Source organism: Pectinophora gossypiella, chromosome 4, assembly GCF_024362695.1.
Source record: "Pectinophora gossypiella chromosome 4, ilPecGoss1.1, whole genome shotgun sequence".
Lineage (NCBI taxonomy): Eukaryota > Metazoa > Arthropoda > Insecta > Lepidoptera > Gelechiidae > Pectinophora > Pectinophora gossypiella.
In genome coordinates this window covers 689,549-699,743 of record NC_065407.1, presented here as the reverse complement: position 1 = coordinate 699,743, position 10,195 = coordinate 689,549, and the positions used below count along the sequence as shown (strand labels likewise).

The following is a 10,195-nucleotide window of genomic DNA, read 5'->3' as shown; positions in this document are numbered from 1 at the left end:
ATCGCGAGCCAGCTCCGGTTTCCCCGCCTGTGGCTGCAGCCTGCCGCAGCGCCTGCGGGCCCACGCCCGCCGCCCGACACCATAACATTGCCATCGCTACCTGCCGCATGACATTGAGGTCGATGTCGACGAGCACAGATCGCTTCTACTTACCTACTGATGTCATCGCGAAAAATAAAGGTAGCACTACACTGATAGGTTACAGGACATAGGTCAGAGATAAGTATGCGTAGAGCTAGAGATGGTGCGTTCTTCGTACTGCTTCTCCAGAGCTGTTTCTGAGTCCGGCAGCCAATTAAACGTGATAAAGGCTTTAACAATCCATTCATGAGATTTTAAATTATGTAGCTGAAGATCTAGATAGTCTTGAAGTCTGAGGATGAAAATCTTGAAATGAACCATTTCAGGGTTATTTATCACCTGAGTGTCCGGTCATAGACATACCTCGGACAATCTTAGCACGTTCAACTTTCCATAGTCTAGTCCAGTGGCACACATGGCGGGGTCACCTGATTGTTTGAAAAAGTAAGACGATTTCATGTTTCGTAAGGGGCACTCGTTGGTACCGGTTACCAGCTCAAATACCTCTACCAACCCGCAATGGAGCAGGGTCGTGGATTATGCTCTCTTTGATTGATTTAGTGGAACGTAGGTATATGGGCTGGTTTATGTTATTATTTCTTATTAGCAGAAAACAGAAAATTACAGTGTGTGTACAGTTTTTAACGGCCCATTTCAACTTTGCAACACAAGTGTGTTTGCAATACTTTTTTAAACATGCCTTGTCACCATAAAATATGGTTGAACATATAGTTATGGGAAAGGCAAAATGACTTGAGCGCCAAAATATCCTAAAATAGCAGTCCATGTTATAATAATTATGGATTGCTAGACGTAGAAAATGAAAACCTACCTACATCTTACGTGGACGTCGTCGAAATTGGATATATGGGTAAAAAGTTATGAAAACTACTTTAAAAGGCTTTTTTCGAAATGGCCTCTTGGCGCTTAAGTAATTTTATCTTTCTATTGACGATATCTATCTTGAAATGAGTCAGAGGAGTGGCTGAGGGTTACATTACGAATGATTTGTGGCTCTGCCCACCCCGATAGGAATATGGGCGTAACTATTGTATGTAACGTCGCGACATAATAAGTGTAATCTTCAAATACGAATTCAGTAGGGAGATTCGAGCACCAGCATCGAAACATAAAATTCGGCTATTTTCTAGTTTTACAGGTACATACTCTGAAAGACTATAGTGACATATTATACATCAATGCTGAAAGATAACAAATATGTTTTCTTTAATTCCGAGTAGGTACTTACAGAGTAAATTAAACATGTGATAAGAACACCAGACATGGATGTATGGGCTATAAGTCTGCCTAAACTTCGATTTAAAAAAAAATACTTTCGGAAATTTCTAAACGTATGTAATGTATGTCAAACTTTTTTGAACATTGCGCGACATGTTTTGCAGTTTGTTTATTTTGTGATTGCAACCAAATAATTAAGAATTAGTTTGTAAATTCAAGTGTAATGATAAATTATATGTAAAATAAATAATGTTACCGAGAAATAAAAATGTTCGTGAAGACACATCAACACCGAAACGTCGCCGGCTTGGTTCTGCAAGGATGTCTCGGCCAAAGCTTCAAATTTTTGATAAAAAAGCTAAAATGTTGGTTCCTGCAAGTCCAATTCATCGGCCTGAGTCTCCTGTAGACAAAAATGATGATCCCCCGCTGCCGTGCAACCAAATAGAGTTCCTGCATGACTCTGGAAACACAAGCAGTACATCAAGTGAAATTCCATGTTCTCCCGGCATTTTAGAATGTTCACAGTCGAAAAATGAAGATAAGTGGGAATCTTTAGACGTGAGTCACAATATTACAAACTTAGCAACAGAAATAGTAAAAGAATTGGGTGAAATTAATGATATATCTGAAGAGTTGTTTAATTCCAAGTTAGAACAAGAAGCAAATTTATGCGATCAGGTAAAAGATACATTGCTGACGGCGATGTGCGAAAAACACTTAAGAGACAATATTGAGGAGAGTTTTGATGCAATAAATGAGTCTATATACAACTTAACTAAAGGCGAAGATGATATAAATGATAAAAGAAATACATTATTTGAGACCAAAGATTCATTCCTGTTGGATATTAGAGAAAGCGGAATTGTTGACGAGAAGGAAAACAATGCAAATAACACAACTCAACTAGGGAAGTGTAAGAAAGATATAAGTAGCTTTTATGGGCTTCCAATCTTGGCAAAAAGTTTATTCAAAACATTCAGAAGTATAGAAAAGTTTTATGGTAAGCCTTTTTTCATAATTAAAAAGTATTGGTTCCATTCCTAATAAATTATCCTTGTAAATGATATGACTTATAATCCATTCCCTGTATGTTTAAAGACAATTACTAAAATATTGTGGGAAAACTGTAGAACATAGGGCCTTGTCACACTGTTAGTTAGATCTATTGATCTTTTCCTGTATAAATCTTTTCCTACCATACACATACATACATTTAAAAAAGATGCACCTGGTTCTTAAATTTTATGATCAAAATATTGGCATACTTTGGCACAGATTGGCAAGAGGAGTGTCTAAACTTGCCTGCAGTGAAGGAACGCAGGAACTTGATCTATGCACTCCCAACCAGCGGTGGTAAGACATTAGTTGCTGAGGTACTCATGCTACGAGAGGTGCTGTGCCGGAAGAAGAATGCCCTCTTCATCTTGCCATTTGTGGCCATAGTCCAGGAAAAGGTGTGGAAAGTATTGTCAAAATAGCAATTTAAATTTTATCAACTGTCTCTTTTATAAACTGAACAGCATACTACCATATACACACAATGGTTAAAAATAAAAATAGGAAAAATTTAAACTTATTTCTATATATTATAATAAACACACATACATAAAAAATATATCCAACCAAACACATATCTTAAACATGAAAATGCCAACAGATGTGGTCACTCACACCGTTTGCTGTGAAACTAGAGTTTTTAGTAGAAGAGTATGCAGCAGGCAAGGGACACATACCACCAAAGAAGCGGCGGAAGAAGAACAGTATTTATATCGCCACCATTGAGAAAGGATTGGCATTGATTAGGAGTCTCATTGAGGAGAACAGGCTGGAAGAACTTGGGCTTATTGTGGTAAGGGAAAATACATAAGTATGGTGTGCCTGGTGCACTTTTACTGTTGACTATCAAGTATATGTGATATTATTTGTAGGTGGATGAACTGCATCTGATTGGAGAACCCGGCCGCGGCGCGACCTTAGAAACCTTATTGACCACAGTACTTTTTGCTGACAGTAAGTTTTGCACTAATTTAGTCGTAGAACAGTTTGCTATTGTATTAGGGTGGCGGGTACTGGCTGGCTGGATACGTCGTAAGAGTTGGCATATGTTCGGAACGGCCCTTGGTCAGCAGGCATGACGCTATTGATGAAGAATGTCGATATTGATGTTGGCAATAACGCATTACTCCCAAACCAGATCTCGTTATACTTGTCCTTATTTTATCTTTCCACCTATCAGAAGGCATCCAGATAGTGGGTATGAGCGCGACGATCGGCAACTTGCCGGATGTGGGCCGCTTCCTGCGTGCCGAGGTGTTCCAGCGAGAGTTCCGCCCCGTCGAGCTGGTGGAGTACGTGAAGCTGGGTGACATGCTGCACCGGCTCGTCTACACGGGTGACGACGTCGAGGTCACGCCGCATCGGCAGTTATCCTACGATGTGAGTACATTTGTGTCAGCAGATTAAAAGTTTTCCTAAATAAATCTAGTTGTGTGGGAGGTAATGAGCTAAAAAATTCAGTATTTAATTATCTGTGTTCATAAAAGCGCCAGAGTTATAAACCCTAATTTTACTTTTTAATGTTGCTTGTTAAAATTCTTCCTAGCTTACTTGTAACAGAACCCTAATGTACTCTTACATTTGTGTAGGTAATGTAGGTATTTACTTAATACCTACTAAGACTTACTTTACTACTACTACTTACTGTTACTTTAGTAAGATGATCCGTGCTTCGAAAGGCACGTTAAGCCTTTGGTCCCGGTTACTACTTGGTGATGTAACTTAGAAGTAGTTACATGAGCCATGTCCTATGGTGGCTCAATACTAACCCTGACACCAGGGTTGATGGGGTTGGTAAACTTGGTTTAGCAAGATTGACATTCCAGTAAAACTCATTCACTACCCGATGTATACTATAGTGTACTAATTAATTGGGTGTCAGTATTACTTTACCAACGAAGTGGATGTTATTGATAATTGCGTGTCAGTACTCTGCGGCGGGCGTGAGCCTGGACCCAGACCTGCTGGGCGGGCTGGTGGCGGAGGTGGTGCCGCGGGGCTCCTGCCTCGTGTTCTGCCCCACCAAACGCAACTGCGAGAACGTGGCCGCGCTGCTATGCAAACTGCAACGCAGGTTAGTTACAATATTGTATATATTATAAATTATGTCTCTACCATTATAGTAATATATGACCTGGACCCGGACTTGGCGGGCTGCCGTTTGCACATTAAAAGTCGGCAATTAATTCGCCACCACAGAATTTATATAGTACTACGTTCGTTACTACACTTTTTTGTAATAAATGCGACGGCAACCGCAAATGTGGCGACCAATCTTGGTTGGTTGGTAGTAGCCGGTGAGTCGTGCCATGCGGATGATTGACACTGGCTCAGGACAATCCGGACGCTGATCTAATTGCAGTTGTTCGGTGGATTCTAGCTGGTGCGTGATGTTCATGTAGAGGTGGTGGGTGCCCAAAGCCACGCGATGGTGTCAGCTGACGAACGGGCGCTATTAGAACACTCTTTCCAATAGCATTTTTGCTGCCACCAAAGGATATTTCCGGGGTACCGAACTGAGCATAGTACACAAGTGTGATTGGGGATCGACGATCCAACGGTGTTATGTTGGAAGTTTTATACTATGTGCGTTGCGCTGTGCAGTCTTTTTTAGTGCGTTATAGGATTGCATTGAATGCTGTGCGCGCCATCTGTTGGTTACGGGCGGAACTAACTGGTCAACTAGTTGGGTCCGTCACAGCTTGGAGTGTATCGTTGTGATGTTCTACAGAGAGATGGCGGTTCACCGGGTGGAGGAGCGCGTGCAGCTGGCGTGCTCGCTGCGCGGCGAGGGCGCAGGCGCGGAGCTGGTGCTGGCGGCTCGCTGCGGGGTGGGCTACCACCACGCGGGGCTGTCCGCTGATGAGCGGGCCTTGCTGGAACACGCTTTCAGGTTACCATGAACATGGTTTCACTTTTCATTTCTTAGCCTTGTTCTAAAGACCTCTAAGCCATTGCAGTAACTAATTTCTTCAATGATATTTTTTAGCATGTATGTGTTTTGTCCATATTCTTAATTAATGATCATTAGCATTTTAGGTAAGCACTAAGTAGTACTGTTTTTATGAAATTGATTGCACTGGAATCTTGTGAACGGAACTATTTCGATATATTTGGACTTTCTTAAGTCGCTATATCCTTTAATGGAATTAATGTTATCTGATATCGCAAGGGAAACTACTTAGATCCACCTAGTCATAGTGATGTAACTTGAATAACGTCCGTGTTAGGTCGGGCGTGATCTCAGTGCTGTGCTGCACGTCCACGCTAGCGGCGGGCGTGAACCTGCCGGCGTCGCGCGTGATCATCCGCGCGCCGCGCGTGGCCCGGGACTTCCTCACGCTGGCCGCCTACCGCCAGATGGCGGGCCGCGCCGGCCGCGCCGGCGTCTGCGATACTGGTGAGGAAGTATAACAAAAGTAAAAAAAGGAAATTTCGTTTTATTAGTTATCGACTCAGTGAAATACGCCAACTTTGCCACCTGTAGTAACTTTATAGTTCTGGTATATTTATACACTGACGGATTTCAAATTGGTTTTTGGGTAAAGTTATCACGGCAAAGTAGGTTAGGTGTTTCACCGGAGCTAATTTCCCTAGGCGAGAGCATAATAATCTGCGAGGCGCGCGACTGGCTGCAGCTGCGGTCCGTGCTGGCGGGCGGGCTGGGCGCCGCGCGCAGCATGCTGCTGCCGCACGTGCACGAGCTGCTGCTCAGCGCCGTGGCGCTGCGCCTCGCGCACACCAGGGCCACCTTGAAGGAGATGCTCGCCACCACGCTGCTGGCCGTCGCTAAGACTGACAGGTGATTTGTATAACAATACCTTCTCGCTCACACCAGGGTATGCTGAAGGAGATGCTTTTGACCACGTGCTTATTATTAATATCAAATTGAATAAATAATTCGTGGTAAGTATTTTTTCTTCATAATACGTCTCAGTACTGCCATGTACATGAACAATTTTTCTTCTTGTTTCTACAGCCCAATAGATATAAAACTAGTATGCGACAAGGGTATACATTCGTTGCTTCTGAGCGGTGCGTTGGAAGTTATCAACAGGGCTCCGGAGCCAAAAGACTCAAGTTTGGGACAAGGAGACTGCGTGGTGTACAATGACAGTCAGTTGGTTGTCAGCAAACTCGGCCGCGCCGCTATTAAAGGTAACAATTATTAAAGTTGTCGTAGTGTATTCAGGTTACAATGTATAAGAGTTATCCTTAGCACATGCTCCACTGCTGAGCAAAGAGCTTCCTTATTCTTTGGTAGAACCTTGTTTTTTTTATAGATAGTCTCGTAAAAGGGCGTTCAAAGCCTATAAATAAATTTATATTTCTACAAAACTTTGTTATTCTTCATGTTAAAAGTTAGATAGGCATTTGTTGAGGAGCTCGGTGGCGCAGCGGTAAACGCGCTCGGTCTGCAATTGTTGAAGTTAAGCAACTTTCGCAAAGGCCGGTCATAGGATGGGTGACCACAAAAAAAGTTTTCATCTCGAGCTCCTCCGTGCTTCGGAAGGCACGTTAAGCCGTTGGTCCCGGCTGCATTAGCAGTCGTTAATAACCACCAATCCGCATTGGGCCCGCGTGGTGGTTTAAGGCCCGATCTCCCTATCCATCCATAGAGAAGGCCCGTGCCCCAGCAGTGGGGACGTTAATGGGCTGGTGATGATGAGGCATTTGTTGCATGCGAGTAATCAGTCTTTGACCACATTGACACCAAAAGCAATGAACAATAACTTGATGGCAGGATGTATGGACCTCTCTACGGCCAAGCAGCTGCAAAAGGACCTGGAAGTGGCGTCTCGATCCCTGGTGGTGATGGGCAGCCTGCATCTGTTATATTTGGTTACACCACACGGGGCCGCCGGCATCAGGCCCGACTTAAGACATTATTATTCTTTGGTGAGTCATGTCGTCATTCAGTTTATGCATATAACCACTGACAACTAGTCGATGTGAGTTTATTTAGTCAGGAGTAACTCATATTCGCAAATCACGTATATCATGAACAAAAAGGTCCGAATATTAAACCCTGTGGCACACATCTTTGTTTGTTTGTTCTTTCCATACAAAAAAAAAAACTACTTTATTTAAAAACTACAATTCTGAGTTTAATACAAAACAGACTTATCATGTTTAAATTTCTAAATCAATATAATAAATTATTTTGAATGGCAAGATGGATGGTGTACTTATTCAAAGGCTTTGGACAAATCTCATAATCCTCGGCTATTCAGTACGTGGTTATCACGGAATATTTCGCAGTTACGTTTGTGATGTTTTAATAAACATTGTTTCAGTATACCGCACTAGACGAAGAAGGTCTACAAACAGCTAAAATCCTTGGTATCTCGGAAGTGAACGCTGTTCGCATGATGACTGGAAAAATAATTACGGTAATCTTCATATTTCTTACTTTATTTGTCCATATTTTATACATTCACACTAAAAGTTCAGCTTAAAGATCCAATAGGACTATGATAATTGCAGTATTTGTTTTAGCTTGTTTCATATATAAGTAAAGAGATTTATTCTACATAGATCACCGTGATTGGTACAAAACTAATAAAAGTTTTTTTTACAAAATTGTAACCTATCATCGTGAACGTTGTAGAGAGTTCCAGAGTCGGTGCTGTACCGGTTCTATCTGGCTATGATGCTATATGATCTGTGGAAGCAGCAGCCGATCCCAGAAGTCGCCAACAAGTCAGTACAGTGTTTTTCCTTGCCCATTGTTCGTCAGTAAAATTTCGACTAAATCTCGCCAAAAACGTGTGGTTAAAATTGTTCAGCTTTCACCCCATCAGGTTTTACGTGCATCACGCCACAATATATTGAATTTGTTATGTATTGGTGCATCGACCACCATAGTTACTTTTTAGGATACTGGCAAAGATTTGCTTCTACTTAGGTCTAAGTTGGGTGTACCCATGCAAGACCTATTTTTTAAACTGATATTTCAAATCATATACATGCTCTCGTATAAAAATGATTGTGTATTTGTAGATACTGTATACCCCGAGGCAAGGTGCAGTCAGTGATGTCATCAGCCGCAGCGTTCGCGTCGGGAGCTCACAAGTTCTGTGACGAGATGGAGGCGCTGTGGCCGTTCCGCGCGCTGTTCGCGGACCTGGCGCCGCGGCTGCAGCATTGCGCCGCGCCAGAACTGCACCAGCTGATGGAACTACCGGCTGTTAAGAAGGTATTCTTTTTCAGATAGATCATCATCTCCTTTTAACACGTTTTTCACTGGGTCCCTAAGGCGCATATTTGACAGTTCAAATTAAACCAGAATTAAACAATTACCAATTACTAGTTAGGTGACTTACCTCCGAAAACACATTTCTCGGGAACGTGGGTTTCCTCACGTCTACTTCCTAAATAGCATTAGGTGGGACATCTTCGATAGAAAATATTCGTTTGCGTCTAGATAACACACTATGGATCTTTAGATCCGAAATAAATGATTTTGAATTTGAATAGGAAATGTAAAGTAAGGTAATGTTGTCCAGGCCCGGGCGATGCAGCTGCTGCGCGCGGGGTACAAGCGCGTGGAGGACATCGCGAAGGCGTCCGTGGACGACCTGGTCGCGGCCGTGGCGCACCTCTCGCGCGCCGCCGCCACGCACCTGGTCAGCGCTGCACGGGTAACTAGCTCTCATACTATAGCGTATGACAAAACATGTCCATTTTCGAACTAATTCAACAATTTTCTAAGTTTCTATGCCAGTTTTCTTAGTTTCTATGCCAATTTCCTTAGTTTCTAAGCTAATTTTCTCAGCTTCTATACCAATTTTTTAAGTTTCTATGCCATTTTTCTAAGTTTCTATGCCATTTTTCTAAGTTTCTATGCCATTTTATAAGTTTCTATATCAATTTTCTTAGTTTCTACCCGTATGCCAATTTCCTAAATTGCTATGCCAAATTTCTATGTTGCCGTGCCAACTTTCTAACTTACTAGTTACTATGCTACATGTATGTATGAATTTATATTTTAATTTTGCAAAAATTAAAAAAATATTATTATTCTGAAAAAGAAAAATGTGTGTATGTGAAGCACTGACTAGGTATTATGTGATGTTTCAAATATTGTCTTTCACGCTACGCAACGCAATGAAATGATTATGTGGCACTAATAATTCAATTATTTTTCAGATGTCCCTCATAGAAAAAGTGGAAAATCTTCGTGCAGAAGCCGAAGATGTTATGGAAGAACTGAACATGTAATTTATACATAAATATTGTAAACGACTGACCGTGTTATATAATAGCCAAATTATATTCCAGTGATAAATAGTTAATGTTAATAATGTATTAAAAGTATTTAAAGTCAAAGTAAAATGAGGTGTGATATTGTGCGATTAAGGCTAATGTATATTGTGATTTAAATATTATCTAGTGAAGTCTATAGGAATAATAAATCTTTGTTATCAAGATAATGGAATCTTGTTATTAATAAAATTTGTTTGGTTATTATTTTACCGTGTTTGATATAATACACATAAAGAAACTTGTCAAAAACATTGAATGCAGGTACTTTTTTTAAATATCCTTTGTTTGGGGAAGTTTTTTTTTATAATTATGGAGGTTTCTCCGCATATACACTGCAATTTTGTCAGTCTTGATTAAAAACAGCGACTGAAGAAAATCGCTTCGTAACACTTTTCATAGATTTATTTTGCGATCCACGTCGAACACGCTGCTCGTATTGCTGCTATTTTAATTAATCGTAGGACATACTGAGTAAGTCTAGAGTATGTACATTTATCACAATATATCGTATAAGTCAGTTCAGTTTGGTGTACAAACACTTATATAT

At 41.2% G+C, this 10,195-nt stretch overlaps 1 protein-coding gene across 1 annotated transcript; it reads left to right on the top strand.

The window, feature by feature from the left end:
* The first annotated feature begins 5 nt into the window (after positions 1 to 5).
* Positions 6 to 9,852, top strand: LOC126366147 (helicase POLQ-like). Its single transcript, XM_050009091.1, has 16 exons — positions 6 to 2,323; positions 2,599 to 2,777; positions 2,981 to 3,172; positions 3,252 to 3,333; positions 3,560 to 3,759; positions 4,308 to 4,453; positions 5,111 to 5,272; positions 5,610 to 5,779; positions 5,977 to 6,181; positions 6,359 to 6,537; positions 7,124 to 7,278; positions 7,677 to 7,772; positions 7,991 to 8,082; positions 8,383 to 8,578; positions 8,889 to 9,023; positions 9,532 to 9,852. The coding sequence occupies exons 1-16, from the start codon at positions 1,570 to 1,572 to the stop codon at positions 9,601 to 9,603; spliced, it is 3,015 nt and encodes a 1,004-aa protein (XP_049865048.1). The 5' UTR covers positions 6 to 1,569; the 3' UTR covers positions 9,604 to 9,852.
* The last annotated feature ends 343 nt before the right edge of the window (positions 9,853 to 10,195 follow it).